We start from the raw sequence: 18,277 nt of genomic DNA on the forward strand, positions 1-18,277 counted from the left end.
ATGGGGAAGGATTAACAGTTAAGTCAAAAGTAGAGAAAAAGAACAGCAAAGAAAAGAAAAATACCAACCAGAAAGATAAATCAGAGAAAAAGAAAAAGAAGAGGAAATGTTATTTTTGTCATAAAGAAGGGCACTACATAAAGGATTATTTTGAGAAGAAAAAGCTTGAGAAGCTTCAAAAGGAATCAAATGGGAAGGTTGTCATTGTATCAGAGGATGAAAGAGACTCAGAAGATGCTGATGTTCTAATGATAGCAGAAAAGCATCAAATTGGTGAGTGGATACTTGACTCTGGATGCCCTTTTCATATGTGCCCAAATAAGCATTTCTTTAAGACATTTAGAAGTATTGAGGATGGTAAAATGTTGCTGGGAAATGACTTAGCTTGTAAAGTTGCTGGAATTAGAACCATTGGTATAAAAATATTTGATGGTGAAATCAGAAACTTAGATCAAGTAAAATATGTATCAGAACTTAAAAGAAACCTGATATCACTATGCATGTTTGATTAAATTGGTTGTAGTATTAGAGCTGAAAATGGTGAGATTAATGTGATGAAAAATGTCACTACCATCATGAAATGAGTTAGAAAGAATGGCATTTATGCTCTAGTAGGGTCTTGTCTCTTGCCTGGCATTACAGCCACTGTGAGTAATGATAAAACCAAGTTGTGGCACATGAGGCTAGCACACATAAGACTGTTAAAAGAATTAGAGAAACAATGCTTGTTTGGTGAAGACTACATATTCTCATTAGAATTCTGTGAAAAATGTGCTTTTGGTAAAGCAACAAGACAAAAATTCAATACAAGAAGAAAAGAAACAAAACAGACCTTGGACTACATTCATTCAGACCTATAGAGACCATCACAAGTTCCCTCTCATGGTGGAGCTAGGTACTTCATAACCTTCATTTATGACTACTCAAGGAAGGTCTAGATCTATGTGTTAAAACAGAAAAGTGAGGCTTTAGAGAAGTTCAAAGAATGGTTAACACTTGTAGAGAATCAGACTGGTAAGAAGATAAAGAGGCTAAGGACAGACAATGGATTAGAGTACTGCAGCAATGAATTTGATAAATTCTGTAAGAGCAAGGGCATAGCAAGGCATAATATAGTAAGGCACACCCCACAACAAAATGGCCTTGCTGAAAGGATAAATAGAACATTACTTGAGAAAGTCAGGTGTATGCTATTCAATGCAAACCTATCTAAGCATTTCTAGGCTGAGGCAATCACAACAGCAGCTTATCGAGTGAACAGAAGCCCTTTATTAGCTTTAAACTTCAGAACTCCACAAGAAGCTTGGTAAGGAAAACCACCAAATCTTACTAACCTCATAATCTTTAGCTGCATTGCATATGCTCATGTTAGTCCGGGCAAATTAGAGCTAAGAGCAGTGAAATGATACTTTATAGGATATCCAAAAGGCACCAAGGGGTATAAGATCTGGTGCATAGATAGCAAGCCCTCAAGAACTCTAATCAGTAGGGATGTGGTGTTTGATGAAGACTCAATGCTGCTGTCTAAAGTAGAAACTGAGGTAATGTCTGCTGGATCAGATGGGAAACAGGATGCTGAGTTGAAGGTGGAGCATGTTGATGGCCATCAACCTGCAGAAAAGGCTCCAGAAGAATCTAACAAGGAGCTCAAGTCCACTGAGCTAAACAATTATCAGCTTGCAATGGATAGAGAGAGGAGGACAATTAGAATGCCTAAGAAATATGGCATTGCTGATCTTATCTCATATGCACTAAGTGTTGCTGAAGAACTAGGTGGTGAAGAACCTATAAACTACAAGGAAGCCATTTGTAGAAGAGATAAAGTTAAATGGCTTGTTGCAATGGAAGAAGAATTAGCCTCTCTTAAGAAAAACAACACATGGATCTTGGTAGAAAAACCCTCAAATAAAATACTAGTGGGTTGTAAATGGATTTATAAGCTCAAGGATGGAGAGTCTGTTGATAAACAACCCAAGTACAAGGCAAGATTGGTAGCTAAAGGCTTCACACAGAAAGAATGAGTGGATTTTAATGAGGTGTTCTCACCAGTAGTAAAACACAGCTTCATAAGGTTGTTGCTTGCTGTTACTGCTTTTCTTAATCTGGAGTTAGACCAAATTGATGTAAGAACTGTCTTCTTACATGGTAACCTTGATGAAGAAATCTTTATGACACAACCTGAGGGTTTTATAGAAGAAGGGGCTAAAGATATGGTGTGTTTACTTAAAAAAAGTTTATATGGCTTAAAGTAGTCTCCAAGGCAGTGGTACTTGAGATTTGACCAGTTTATGAGCAGCCATGGTTATAGCAGAAGTCAGTATGACACTTGTGTGTACTACGGGAGCTTGGCTCATGACAGCTATATCTACTTACTTCTTTATGTGGATGCCATGCTTATTACATGCAACCAGAGGGAAGCCATAGAGGAACTCAAAATGCAGCTCAGTACTGAGTTTGAAATGAAAAATTTAGGTGCTGCAATAAAAAGTCTAGGTATGCAGATTGTAAGAGACAGACCAGCAAAAAATTTGTTTCTTACTCAGGCTGGTTATGCAAAGAGAGTGCTCAATAAGTTCATTATGGACAATGCTAAACATGTGATGACACCTAAGTCAGCTCATTTTAAGCTCTCTAAGCTCCAAGAGCCAACAACTGATGCAGACATAGAATACATAAAGAAGATTCCCTATTCAAATGCAGTAGGGAGTGTTATGTGTGTTGTGGTTTGTTCCAGGCCTGACATAGCATATGGTGTTGGAGTTGTCAGTAGATTCATGGGAAATCCTGGCAAGGAGCATTGGAATGGAGTCAAGTGGATATTGAGATATCTTAAGGGGACTTCTGATCATGGCCTTTTGTTTGGGAAAGTCAATGGAGCCACCTGTGAGGTTGCTGGTTTTGTAGACTCAGACTTTGCAGGTGATCTAGATAGAAGAATATCCATAACTGGTTTTGTTTTTACCATGTGTGGAGGTGTTGTTAGCTGGAAAGCTTCACTGCAGTCAGTTGTTGCTCTCTCAACAACTGAAGCAGAATACATTGCTCTAACTGAGGCAATAAAGGAGGCAATCTGGCTGAAGGGTTTAGTTTCTGAGTTGGGTTTCAAGCAAGAGACAGTCACAATTAGCTGTGATAGCTCTAGTGCTATACAGTTAAGTAAGAATCCCAAATATCATAAGAGAACTATGCATATAGATGTGAGGTTACACTTCATAAGGGAGGAAATCAGTAGTGATATGGTGAGTGTTGACAAAATACCTTCAAAGGTTAATCCAGCTGACATGTTTACTAAGCCACTACCAGCAGTTAAGTTCATGAGTTCTTTGAACTCAATTGGACTTGGTAACATGTGAACTAAGTTCCAAAGTGCTGAAACAAATGTGAAGGAAAGCTTGAATTCAGAATAAACTAAGGTGGAGATTTGTGAAGCTGTTAGTTTAATTATGTTACTGATATGCTGACGTGGCAAGCTGAGCTGGAGTGTGGGCCTGCTGATTAGTTAGAAGTCGTTATTATTAACGGCTGATTCCAGAAACAGATGCATGCATATATAAGGGCTGGTTTGTGGCAATGTTAGCGAGTGATTTTAAGGGTGATAGAGTGAGAGATAGTAAATTCTGTAAACTAGAGATTTAATCTCTGCACTCCCTAGATTCTTTGTGTAATCGTCTCCATTAATAAAGTTTAAGCCTTCTGCTGGTTTTTCAGCCGTGGATGTAGGTACCTTGGTACCGAACCACGTAAACTCTTTCTCTGTGTTATTCTTTTCTTTGATTGCTTCTTGGTTCTTGTTGAGTCTTGTTGTTGTTGTTTGTTTCTAATTCTAGTTCTTGGCTGTTCTGAGTTGATCATATTACATTAACTGGTTCAAGGTGGTTGCATTTGTCGATTAAACATTAACACTCAGTATTCAAAAATCAAAATAAGTAGCCTCAGCAGTCGAAAATTGAAATGCAAACATCGTGCGATACACTCAATAACACGATAAAAACTTGTGTAATTTTTGTAGTTTTCACTTTTATGTTATTATTAATAGTAATAGTGGGTTGATATATGGCACGTGATAATGTACCTTAATAATTTCTTGTTTTATAAATGATTATTTACAAATTAAAAGAATGAAAAAAAAAAAGGTTATAATGGGTCACAATTTTTTTCTTTGGTGTTAAATTTATAAGTATCTGTATTAAAATTGGAATTCATCAACTTAATTCTAAAGGTTACTTATATCTTATTAAATTTAGATATTAAAATATTTAAATCTAAGTGTTTAGAATAATCTTATTATTAATACCGTAAAAAAAGCATGTAGTATGATAAAAAAAAAAATTCTTTCTTAATTGAAATTAATTTTTCAAGGAGACAATATGGACTTTGTGTCGTAGGTAAGTTTCCCAAAAAAAAAAAAATAAATAAAAGAAAAGGCCCTTAATCTCACGATGTTCATGATGAAACCTTTCTGCTCAAAATAAATTCTTAAGTTCGATTTTTCAAGATGGCAAGATGGAATATTTGCTAATACATAAGTTGGGAAAACTCTAGGTTCAAATCATTCGGCTCAATTTTTAAGATCCAATTAAGTGTTTTTTATTATAACATATGTGTGATTAACATTTATTTTGGTAATTTAAAGCCAACTAAACGATGCGTTTTTATTTCTATAATTGCTACAAATTTGGGAGTGTCCCAGCCATCACTTTCCTTGAGAAGCCTTCTTCTTCAAACCTTACTTATCGTAGGATGCTTCCAGAGATATTTACTCCTCAAATTGCAATTGAATTGATTATGGTGTTCATCATTCTTAATGGACTCATAATGGTTTTTTTAACGGTTTCGTCGTGTATTGAATTTTAAAAAGCTGGGAGAATTGTAATTAAAATTGAACGTCAGAAAGTTGCAAATTGTAATTGAAATGTACAAGTCAATTCTAACCACTCATCTTTCTAAATACCATGTGTCCTTAGATACTTAATACACTTGGTGTGCCGGAATGGATTAGATTTTTAGCAGATACGATTAGTTAAATAAAATTAGATTGAATTATTTTTAGTATTGTCTTTTATTTGGTATTTTAGAGAATTGGAATAGATTGTAAATATAATAGTATCATCAAATTTATTTAAATTTAATTGTGAACTATGTAAATATTATTCTCATAATACTAAACTTATATATATATATAAAGAAATATAATTTTCTGCAATTAATAGGTTCAATTGCAATGAATTACATGCCGTTTATCCCAATTACCTCTTAAATCAAACTTGACCTCGTTCGAATGTGTTTTATATATCCTTATTGTCCTACAAATGTTATAAAATATGAGTATTGATTTGGTAAATGATTTCCTTACGGATTTCAATATATTTATCCTTAATATGAGGAATGATATTAGTCTCATTCATTCATTTCTGTTTATTTTATCTTTGGTAATACGTCCTAATATAAGATGCCAACTACATAAATTAATAATACTAAACTTGGACTAATGCACCTAACAATAATTTGTTACTTTATTATTATTATATAGTAAACTCTCAATAAATTAATAAATTCGAGTAAATAATAGTTTTTGTCATTGTCAATTTGGGGCTACCGTACTAAATTAATGATTGCATAGATTTATGGGATAATAATTTTTAAAATCTTCTTATTTTCCTATAGGTTCCCCCAATTATATAAATTAACAATTACTTAATTTGAAACCAAACCCACATAATATGTGTATGTAATTTTATAAAATATGTTTTCAGTGTTAGTTACTTATTGAAATAGATTCGACTATCTAGCTTTTGTGATACCATAAAAATTCTAATTAGTATTGTCATTTTACAAGAAGAAACTATTTATTTTCAATGTTGTTGTGAGTACTTCTTTGCGTGAAACAAGTATAATCGAACTATTATCTTTAACATGAAAAAATAAAAATTGTACAAAATCTTATTACCACCGATATAAGGCAACTAACTGTTACTCCAAAAAAAAAAAACATAATAAGTTCCAATCAAAGTAAATCATTACTATAAAGGTGACCATAAAATTATGCCTAAAACTTGGTATATACTATAATAAAATTATGTCTAAACACTAGACTATAATGGGACAAGGATTTTGATTTGATAATAAAGAAACAACAAACTTACAGGGGCCATAGCATAAAAAAAAAAAATTTCAATGAAGAACCTTACATTTTCTTTTTCTGCCTTTGGGCTGGGGACATGTAAGACTAGTTTTCAAACACACCATCACAATCGATCAAATCACTTGCAAATGTTCAGTGACAATTAAGAAGGAAAAATGAGCACCAGACACCACTGTGAAGGATATCTCCATTTACAACGAATGTGGGTATGGTTCGCAAAACCCGAGTTCAGGTATCGCAATGCCCAACCTATCCTAAATGTAATTTTCTGACACTCAACAAGCGGGAGTTTTAATTTGGGTACCCAGATTTTATACTTTTTTAATATTATATGTGCATATGTTTTTAATTTTTTTGTAATTTTATAATTTTTAAATTTATTTCAATGAAATGAGACATAAAAATTTAAATTTTAAATATTTAAAAATTTATATATATATATATATATAGTAGATGAGTTAAACAAATATAAATATTTAAAATAAAATACATTCTATAATATTTTTTAATAAAATTCAGGTTCCGTGTTGGATCCTGAGTTTAAAGTAGGTATTACCTGCCCACATTGTGCGGATCCAGACTAGACGGGTATTTTTTCCACCTCCAAATGTGGGGAAACCACCACACCCCAACCCCACTCCTCTTCCTCTTGTTAAAACTATTACCCCTCATATTTCAAAAATTGCTCCAGTACCCCCACTGCCGTTAATTAAGAAAAAAAGATGTTAACGCATCAGTTTAATAGTTCTTTTGCTATTTTATCCCTAAACTGATTTATTGCGATTGTGTCACGTTATTCCTGTCCTGAAATTAATTTATCCCTAATCTGATTCAGTTTAATATTTTTTTACTACTTTATCCCTATAAAGTATAAACGAAAGGAAAATTTACCATAACTTGTTAATTAAGAAAAAGACGTTAAACATCAGTTTAATAGTTCTTTTATTATTTTATCCCTAAATGGATTCATTGCGTAATCACAAATATTCACTCCTCAAATTAATTAAAAAGTAACTTTTTTTACCTGCAAAACGTTACTTTTACAATGACAAAATAACCAATATATATATATTGCAGCTCATTTTAAAAATGCGAGAACCAACTCAAAATTAATCCATAACCCTAGAGACTAAATGAAAATCTACCATAGCTTATTAATAACCATACTCGGGTTTGTCGTAACACTGAGAAGACCCAAGATTATAGAAGTTTATTATGTTTTATTAAGCTAATTTGACAACGTGAATCCATAACACTAACAAGCCAACGTATGTCGCCTGATAAATTTTAGTCTAAACTTTTTCTATCAAATGAACGCCAGCAAATTAATTTCACAAGTAATATTTATCTAATTAAAGGAATACTATTATGCTGCGTTTATTATTTGAATTGGAGTGGGAATCCCGAGGAGTAAGAATCCTTGGATTAGGAGTGTGGAGTGGGAGTAGAGTGTTTACTTAGACTAAATGAAAGTAGGGATTGTCAATCAGAATCTTAATTATTTGTTTACTTTGTCTTGGATTGGGAGTAAATTATTTTAAATTACAATTTTATCCTTATGTACAGAATTATAATTTGTAATTAAAAAATTAATAAAAAATATATTTAGAAAATAAAATAAATATTTTATTATATTTATAAATTAATAATAATTACTAATATTCTTAATTATGTAAATCATCATTTTTTATTAATTTTAATTTAAATTATGTGAATAAAAATTATTAATAATAACAACACAAATGAAATATTATTATTGATAATATAGTACAAAATTAATATTTTTTTAGAATAAAATATTTATTATTATTAATTAAATAAATAATTAATATTTATTAAAATTAATGTTTAATATTATTAATTTAAATATAATATTTATTTATTTTTATTTTATTAAATTTAATAAAATAAATATAATATTATTTATTTTATTAAATATGATATTATTTATTTTATTAAATATGATATTATTTATTTTATTAAATATTATTTATTTATTTATTTTTATAAGGATAAACTGGGAAGAGGGGGGAGTGGATTCCCACTCCCACCTCTCCCCATGGGAGTGGGAATCTCACTCCCCACCCCAAAATTGAGTGGAACCCACGGATTCCCACTCCCACTCCCTCTTTTTTTAAGGTAAATAAACACTGGAGTGGAAAAAATTCACACTCCACACTCCAAGTCCAGAAAGTAAACACTGCCTTAACACATAACTGTCACTGCATTGATTTGCATTTTTTTCCCCTTTTTGGGTTTTCGTGGCCGCGGGAACTAGCAGGAAAATTCACAGATGGCAGCTTCCTAAACCAATGCAACGTAAATAGACTAATATTATTAGGTTTCTATATGCAAGCAAATTAATTAAAATTACAAGTCATTTTGCAAGAAACAAGTTACCATTACCAGCATCATTAGCTAGCTGCATGCAATAGAGTGAAAGAACTTTAACCTGATGGAACCATCAGTTAAAGTATGATGATTTAATGTGCAAAGCAACTGCATATTAATGGGACCAACACAGTTCATGGTAAGAATGGGTAGCCAATTATCCAGTGTTCACATCTTCAAAATCTAGTTTTATTGGATGAACTTCAATAAACACATTTTACAAACACGATAGAAGAACTCAAAATAACAAGGTCTACTTTGAATGGCGTAAATATACACTCATCTAACAGTGGGTAATAATGCTCCTCTTCCCAAGATTCTTTTTTTTTTTTTTTTCCTAAGTGAAACATCCAAGGCCTAAGCTGAAAGAAAGAGCATGTCCACACCAGTTTATACATCCCTGCTAGTGAAAATTATAAAGCAACAAGATAAAGAGCGCAGCTGAAGTACACAAAATAAAGTGCATGCTGCCACAGTTGAATTCCCCAAAAGAATAAAGAAGATCAAATTACACTGGTTTTGCAGGCCATGATGCTTGAGCTGACATAATTATTCCAACAATCACTCCAAACAACCCAAGAGCACTACCAAAGATCTCAATCACCAAAATCTTCACAAACAAGGACGAGTTTTGGGCATCAGACAATGCACAGCTGCTTCCAATTATTCCTACACACAACCTGCAGCCGAAACAAAAATCATAACATGTAAGACATATCATAAACAGCAGCACTCACTAGAAAACTGAACTGGATGATGCCAGAGCATGAGATGAAGACAAACCCACAAACTAGGTTAGCAAAGCCCACGATGATCCCAGAGGCAAAGATGGCATATCCAGCTCTTAGTGATTCTGGTGCATATATCTGTGATGCCGGAACACTTTCTAGCTTTGTTTGTAAAATAATTGCAACAATGACCCCATATATAGCAACAGCTTCACAAAAAATTACACTGAAAAACACACAAGAAAGAAAGTCATGTCACTTCATCAGTGTACAAGCGCCCAACTCATAATTGGCGAATTCGTAGGTTCAATTCCTACTGGATGCACGCCAATGGGACCCTCCAATAAGTCTATTGGAATTGGCTCTGTATCAATGGAATCTCATCGTCTATACATAACGAATTGGTGTGGTATATTCATATCATAACATATGAACAGTAAGAACTACTGCAGTTCTATTCAAGAATAAACCTTTGATAATATCAAATTGAAATTCAAGATACCATCAGTGTAAAACAGACAATATCCAAATCCAAAATTAGAGATACTTTGCAGTCACATCACATTGGTTAAAAGCTGCAAGCAACTCAAAACTTGATTAACACAAGCCTTCTAAAAATTCAACATTGTGAGCATGGCTAAGAGAATCCTTTATAATCACAACTAAGATATACAGCATTTGTACTGTTCTCACATCTGAAAACATGGAAGGCAGAACATTTTATGTATATACACATGATAGGGGTGTTCAAAAACCAATAATTCCACTCACAATAGAATAAATTAAAAGGAGAAGAATATTTCCGTACTCTGGTAACCTGTCCCAAGTTAACGGTTGATCGCAAAAATCTACAGAAAAATCCTAAGCTGAAATCACCAATAGGCCTCAAGCCCCCTATTTATATATCAGCGATAAAATCCATTTATCTAAATTCTTGCAGTTACTTATCCAAAATGCTCCCCAGAACAGAAGATTTTAAAACTTCAAACCAGGTAGAAGCTGCAAATTTATTCGTTCACAAATGAAGCTGCTACCACCTAAGCACTAGATGCCAACTTTCAAGCCCCTCTTAGCTAGCAATTTCTATTTCAAAGTTACACATTTAAATTCTAACCCAATTTCCCTAACAGTTTTTAGTTACCCCCTTCGCCCACATTGTAATATTAGTGCCTAACAGCTTAAACTTTAGATCGTTTGAGTAACTAATATGGCATCAAAATCAAGGATAAAACTAAATGTTTCAGATCAAGCAATCAATTAACATCACAAGCCTATGAAAGAATCTATAACGGATTAGCAAGTCTAGACTTCACAATAGACTACTTTTAAGTTAATGTTTCTCCGAAATTGGAACCCGAGATTGCATTGAATGGAAGAATCCATCAATGGATCCTGAACAGGACCAAAACCCTAGATTTTATTTTTTATTTTATAGCAGCAAAAAGGATCGCTAACTGGACTAAATAATTAAATTATTTAAGACAGCGTTAGGGTTAAAGTGAAAATAAATAATTAAAAGTACCTGATGAGATTCTTGGAGGTGATACGAGGAGCCTTGATTGCGGCACCGATTAAACTACTCCCCGTTATGTAGATCCCCCTAGCGATAGTAGTTCACATATAACTAATAACGCATATAAAAGATTGACAATATGAATAAATTTAATATGTGTCTGGGAGAAAGGGAGAGGACGGGGGTTTACCAGGCGGCGCCGAGGACGGAGACGCCGATAGCGACAGCGATGCCGATGGCGGAGAAGGTATATGGTGATATATTAACGAGCGCGCGTGACCATGAGCTTGATTCTCCCAACATTACGGAGCCCGACATTTTTTTCAATTTTTTCTTCTTTTTTTTTTGGATTTTTTTCTGTGATGAGTTCTGATCTGATTTGATAATACGAAGAGCGCTCGAGAGAGGGCGAGAGAAAGAGAGGTGCCACACGTGCTATCCGCCACGCGTGACTTATTTGGTGGTTTCTGAACAATAAGGCCCTACTGAAACGATGCCGTATTGAATATGCTTTTAAATTTTGAATATTATTGATCGATGTAAATATATATATTTTTAAATTACGTCAAATTTTTATCTAAATTACAACTTATATTATATGAGATTATTACTAATATTATATTAAAATATTATTAATATTTACAATCAGATAATTTCTCAGACTACTTTATATTTACAACATTCTCTCAATTATTTTTCATAATTAAAGGAAGAATAAAATCCTCCTATAATATTTTGTGAAAGCTCGAATCATGTATTCTCACAATTGAGGGCAGGACTTTGGCTACTCAGTTGATAGATGCAAAATACTTGAATATTAATATTCGTCTATTGTCATTAGTGTCTAATATATTCATCTTAGACTATGTATCTGCAAATATATAACTATTAATTTTGCTTTAGTTATCTCTTTTTTTTTTCTTCAATTGATTTACTGAATTTTATTCTGTCAATATTAGCATAAGTGGCAATTTCGTAATTGTCCACTCCGCAGCCCAAGTCCAATTTGGGTTCTATTTAAGTCATAGGTCCGATAATGGGCTATACTTTGCCATTGAGTGGACCTTTTAACACCCCGGTGAAATTTATTTCTTTAAAAAAATAGTTAAAACAACACAATGGATAAAGTAACCCAAAAAAAGGGAGAAAGAAATTTTAAGATATTATTACTTTCGGGGATTGATCATTTTTGGGTCACTGAAAGACGAAAATTTTAGCATACATATAGACATTAATAGCAAAAATTAATGTACAATAGTTCACAAAGATAAGTTTCACTCGGGTAAAGCAATATGGTTTCGGATCACGAGAATGCCATTTCCCAAAATATTCGAGGGTTGTTTTTTCTGGTAACCATGAAATTAAAATGGTCCTCGAAACCTCTATAAATTATCAGCAAATTAAATACAAATCCTAAACCCAATAAAAATCAGTTCTAAAAAAGTATACTTCTTCTCCCTAATAAGTACTATCCTAGGCCATATATGACCTCCGAAATGATCACATACATTTGCAAACAAACGGTGGTGAGCACAAAACCAGCGCAGGCCGGAAAGTGCAATCCGTTGTCGGTTTTTGATCGGCTCATGGAGAAGAATCACATACGGATCGTTTACTATTTCCCCTCCACACGAAATGGGGAACCCGGAGTGGTAACCAAGAAGCTGAGAGAGAGTTTATCGCATGTGCTTACTTGTTTTCCTATAGTCACCGGACGGTTGCAGAAGAAAGATGACGGGCATTGGATGATCAAATGCAATGATGCTGGAGTTAGAATGGTGGAGGCCAGGGCTCAAGGGAGTGTAGAGGAATGGTTAAAGAACGTGAATAGAGACAAGGAGCTTATGCTCGTTACGTGGGAAGATATGTTTCATAAGCCTTACTTTTGGGCTACATTTTATGTTCAGGTAAGCCCTCTTTCTTTCTTTCTTTCTTTCTTTTTTTAACAATTAATTTTAATAAACTTCGACAGTAGGATGGTAGTTTTATTAATTAAAAGAATATATATAGCACTTAGTTAGATATGTAAAATGTATATATACACACACATACACATATACATATACATATATTTGTGCCTTAGTTCTATTATTTTCATTTTTTCTTTTTTTCTTTTTTTTCCTTTAAAATGAATCCCAGTGGAACAAGGAAATTTTATTAAAATAAAAGAAAAGAATGAGCCTTACCTTTGAAAGGCATATGGTGCTAAAGTAAAAAGAAGCAGCCTTAGCCCTTAGTTCCATTACTCAATTAATAATCTTTGTGTTAATTATTGATTTTTGCAGCTGACTGAATTTGAAGAAGGTGGCCTAGCAATAGGCTTCAGCTGCAGCCATCTCCTTGCTGATCCCACTAGTGCTACCATGTTCGTCAAGGCCTGGGCTGACACAACCTTAGCCGGAACCATGTTGGCTCCGCCGTTTTTCCACCCGTTGCCGCCTCCAAGACTCGGCAACAAGAACCCAAACCACAATCCCTACACCGACTTAATCAACCATTACAAATCCACAATTGATGACAGATCACCTGCATTCACCAATAACATTACAAATTATGCAACAGCCACCCTAGCATTTTCAGGCCCTATGGTCCAAGCCTGCATGCTAGACACTTCGAGCCCATCTCCCTTCGAGGCAATGGCAGGGCTCTTGTGGGTTTGCGTAAGCAAGGTGAAAGGAATGAAACAAGGGCTGCTAAGCATGTCTATTTGTTTAGATATGAGAAAACAGTTAGGGTTAGACAAAGGGTTTTTTGGAAACTGCATGGTTTATAATAAGGTTCATCATGCAGAGTCATTATTGGACAAAAGAAAATTATCGGAAGCTGCTAGGGCTGTAGGAGAGTCGGTGACAAAAATGAATAATGAAGGAATCATGGATTTGATCGAATGGCTGGAGCACCATGATTACGAATTTCCACCTTTGATGAACTGTCATGATCTGATTTGTGCTAACTTAGAGGATTTGGACCCATATGCGACTCTGTTTGAAGAAGGTTTTGTGCCAATAAGAGTTTCTTACTATGTAGAACCTGTGTTTGGGATTGGACAGATTCTGGTCCTTCAGTCACCGCCAAGTGAGGGTCCGCTGAGCAGGATGGTTACGGTTACTCTCCCTGCAGATGAGCTGAGTAAGCTGTGCGACGATGATCTTATTCTACGCTTTAATCCAACTATATTGATGGGATAAACAAAAAGTAGTAGAGATAGTTATTGTATTGTTTAGGGAAAAATGGTGACCTTGGTTTAGTGCAAATAAGTGCTCGAGTACGTATTATCATGTAGTTAGAGCGCCTTAGCTAAATAGATGGGATTTCATTTAATAAATTATGCTATTTAAATAGAAAGTCTTAAGTGAGACAGTCTGATATCTCTCGTTAATTGTATTCTTATATATTACATCAATCTTTTTATAAATTGATCAATTATAAACTATTTTTTATACTTTTGTCTATGCATGTGTATTCATGGCACTTACATTTTATAATTTTTTTGTTATAGGGTCTTGTATGTGTATCTTTCAATACACCAATTTTGAAAGATTAGATATAAGTATGTAGTAGAAGAATGTGTACACACTAAAAACACTCAAAGATTTAGAAATCACTTCTTTTTTTTTTCTTTTTTTAACAAACCTATTGAATGATTGAAACATTTATCCCACCCCAAAATGCATTTTCTCCAATTTCAAAGGAATACACAACATTCATCTTTCGGAAGAATGACAGCTCTGTTCGGATTGACGAGAGATCTGGCTCATTTAGCCCACAACTTCAATGGTTTGAAAATCGGCCTTTCTCAAGGCCCACAACTTTGGCAACACGCCTAACTCACGTCGGCTGCGTCTATCCCGTTGGCACAACTCCAGAGACATAAATTTTAAGTACAAGGAAATGTCATATTATTTCCAGATGAAAATTAAAAATAAATTTTATTTAATCAGTTCTAAAAGAACACTTATGTCGCAGAACATAAGATAAGACACCTTTAAGCAAACGTGTTTGATCAGATTTGTCCACATTATGAAGAGTTTGAGACTTGTCACTTACTGTCCTCTATAAAGTCATTAATCACGCAGGGTTGACAGTTCCAAGTTCCAATGTTGATTGTGTGTCTCCGCTAAATCGTAACAGAGGCTATTAAGATATTATAATCACGTGATCTACGACGTACGTTCATCTGCAGGCCGCGTACACACAGTGATGCGAAGACTTTTGAGGCTTAACCTGACCTGGGAAAAGTGTAAACCATTAACCTATGATGAAAATTTTAAAACGCAAAAAATGCGTCTGCCGGGAGTCGAACCCGGGTCTATTGCTTGGAAGGCAATTATCCTAACCGTTGGACTACAGACGCTCCTTTGGTTATAGCGTAATGTACAAGTCAATATAAATAGATATCTGGTTATAACCAGCAATCTTTCACTCCAAATGATTGCTGATTTGAGCAGTAAACGAATTAATGCTGACGGCCATGACTTGTTAAATTGTAATCACATTGATTAAGAAGTTGAACTGTTGATACAAAAATTTGGGTCAACAACAATTGTTGAGAACAAATCGTTTTATTTAGAGGACAAGTTGTAAGAGAGCTTGATATCTTTGGAATTGTTATTATTGAGAGTAAAGAATTCAGTGGTTGGAATCTTATAACATAATAACCCATTAAGTGGTTGAAACCGCCAGGGATTTTATGAGTGTGGACTCTTTGATGCTTAAGTTAGAGATAGAGAATGGCACGATTAAAAAAACAAAGATAATAATTAAAGAGAGAAAAGAGAATAGCAGAAAAGTTTGAAGGATATTATACCCCATCTTCTTATACTTATTTCTTATTTTGTAGGATTCAAGTCTAATGAGGATTAGAACTTGTATTGTTTTATTTTTGGGACACGAGGGCCATTAGTTTATGTCATCGGATCGAGTTTGATAAAAATGTGAGTATAATAAAAACCATACTTGAAAATAACTTATTGCTTATTTAATATATCAAATGCACTGAATATAGAGTTAGTTAAGCAACTTCGTTGGTATTATAATGGCTGTGTACAAAATCGAATCATTTAATCTTAACCTCTAGCTTCCCTGAATATGCTAAAACTATCTCAAGAATCTCCATATATATATGTAATTTTCTTTCTTCAACATCAAATGGCTTCTTTTATTTTTATTTTTTTTCCTTTTTCCTTTCTTCGGTTGGCTGCAGTAAAGGAAAAAAAAAAAAGAAAGAAGAAAAGTGAGAGACAAGATAACCTAATTAAGTATAAAATATTTTGCAATTTGCATTTGGAAGCAATTAGCATGACACGGTACAATGAGACAAAACTGGCAATATGTTGTTGTTACTACTAAAACAGGAGAATTTTTTCGCAGAAAGATTCCATTTGGTGACATTTTAGAATTCAGCTAAAAATGCCACTCTTAATCAACTTGTCTTAATTGATTCCTCTTTAATTAATATTTCATTGACATGTAATGTTCTAAAAGTACAAAACTTTATAAGCAATAATTTATAATTTTTAAACCTAGAAATAAAAGAGTCAACCGACAAACTCTCAACAAATATTTAATTTTCGTCGATCACTATAAAAACAATGTTACTAAGATATTAAATACAAATATTCTTCTCGTCCTCATGTATCACACTTATAATAAAGTAGTTGATCGTGAAGTTAGCACCTCAAATGTCAAAAAAAATTCGATCCATTAGACTTCAGGCTTGGACATCACTTACTTACTTGGTCTTTAATCCTTACATTTTAGCAAGAATTGAAATCTTCATTAATTATTTAATTTGAAAAGAAAACAATTATTTTTTTAATTACTCTTAAAAGTACAGTAGTTTTTAGGCGCTCTAAAAGTAACATTTAACAAAATTAATGGTCGTCACATACTCATCTCATTATTTTTTTTTTTATAGGAAAGTAAAACTTTCATTTAAACCACATTCAAAGAACATGCAGAATTTCAGGGGGGAAGTTTCCCCACCAAACATCAGAGTGAGCTCTTTCTAAAGCCATTTTAGCTAAGGAATGAGCACAAAAGTTACAAGAACGAGACACATGTTTTGCTTTAAACAAGCTAAATTCTTGCTTCATAGCTTGAATTTCCTGAACTCGCCAGAAGATTTCAGCACTGCTGGCTTTTCTTTTGTTAATCAAATCTGCTACCTCTAGGGAATCAGTTTCCAGAATGACAGCCCTCAGCCCCGCTTCCTTTGCAATGCATAAACCCCACTCAGCAGCTTCTGCTTCCACATAAGAAACATCTCCCGTGAACTTGGATTTCTTGATAGCTGCAGCCATGCACATACTCATCTCATTATTAATGTCAAGTGTTTGAGCTTTAATTTCCATGCATATTATGGAGTAGAAATCTCATTATATTGGAGTTTCTCTTTCTCGTTCTTGACTTTAGATAGCCTGCATATTTTATTATTTTAAAAGAAAATTACAAATTTTAGTAATAACAGAAACAATTATAAAAATTTTTAATTATTTTGAAAAAAAAAAACAAGGATCAACTTAAAATTGATATCTAAGCCTAAAGTCTAATTAATTGAAATTATAACTGCATTCAAATATATTTTTCTCTCCCTCGTCAAATAGATTAGCCTGAAAATAGCAAGAAATAAGGTGAATCAATCACACGTTGTGCAGACGATTTAATTTACACGCTTCGCGCCACCCACTAAGATGCATGTACGGGAAAAATTAATTCAAGGAATACTAATAATTAATTATACGAGACTTGACTATATAATAAAATAAAGATTAATGAAGTAATTGTGGAAACAGAAGATTTCTCCGCGGCAATAGGGATTTCGTACACATGGGACATCAGGATTGATCCACAGATCCAAAACATTAATGTGGGCTTTGAAACTTTGAATTTGGTAATATAATTAATTAATAAAAATCTGTGAACAAAATCATTTCCTGATCATTTGTCTTGGAGACTTCAATATCGTATTCGTACGTAGTGATGACCTTTTCTCTTCTCTGTATCCTTACAATGACAAAGTATACGAATCCATCATTTCGAGCTTAGAGATATATTTAATCAATGATACAATACAATGGATTCAAGGAAAATAGAATTCATAATTAATCAAGAAAATGATTGGGAATAATAAATGATGATGTGTATAACTGTATATTATTATTATTATTAGGCAATCCCTAAGTTACGTTTAACGTAACGTACTGCCCAACTAATCTTAAACCGTTAGATATCTTCAGTTTGAATCCAACGGATATTGTTAAATCTATGCAAAAAGAGTAACAAATAGCCAACCGGCTGAATTGGTTAATTGAAGTGATCGGCTACTGGATGAAACGGTTTGAAGATGGCTGTCAAGCAAAAAATGTTCAAAATGAAGAGGGAATGATCTAGATAAATAAAATCAAACTTGACTGGAAATGAAATATATCATCCCAAAGCTTTTATTCCGATTTTGAATCGAGATTAGCATATGCCCATTGATGATTGATTGCTCCACTGCCG

General features: G+C 33.6%; 2 protein-coding genes and 1 non-coding gene across 3 annotated transcripts; 1 reads left to right on the forward strand and 2 right to left on the reverse strand.

Moving 5' to 3' along the window:
- Nucleotides 1–8,706: 8,706 nt before the first annotated feature.
- LOC18054057 (V-type proton ATPase subunit c''1) lies at nt 8,707–11,210 on the reverse strand. Its single transcript, XM_006450469.2, has 4 exons — nt 10,965–11,210; nt 10,784–10,861; nt 9,317–9,487; nt 8,707–9,213 (listed from the first exon to the last, which is right to left on the reverse strand). The coding sequence occupies exons 1-4, from the start codon at nt 11,090–11,092 to the stop codon at nt 9,042–9,044; spliced, it is 549 nt and encodes a 182-aa protein (XP_006450532.1). The 5' UTR covers nt 11,093–11,210; the 3' UTR covers nt 8,707–9,041.
- Nucleotides 11,211–12,198: 988 nt separating this feature from the next.
- Nucleotides 12,199–14,099, forward strand: LOC18054058 (protein ECERIFERUM 26-like). The gene is made up of 2 exons (XM_006450470.2): nt 12,199–12,681; nt 13,060–14,099. Exons 1-2 carry the CDS (start codon nt 12,259–12,261, stop codon nt 13,960–13,962), a joined length of 1,326 nt encoding a protein of 441 aa, XP_006450533.1. The 5' UTR covers nt 12,199–12,258; the 3' UTR covers nt 13,963–14,099.
- A 957-nt stretch (nt 14,100–15,056) lies between these two features.
- TRNAG-UCC lies at nt 15,057–15,128 on the reverse strand. Its single transcript has one exon. It is a non-coding gene; the product is annotated as a tRNA-Gly (tRNA).
- Nucleotides 15,129–18,277: the final 3,149 nt, after the last annotated feature.

The sequence above is a fragment of the Citrus clementina genome, unplaced genomic scaffold (assembly GCF_000493195.1).
Source record: "Citrus clementina cultivar Clemenules unplaced genomic scaffold, Citrus_clementina_v1.0 scaffold_1, whole genome shotgun sequence".
NCBI lineage: Eukaryota > Viridiplantae > Streptophyta > Magnoliopsida > Sapindales > Rutaceae > Citrus > Citrus x clementina.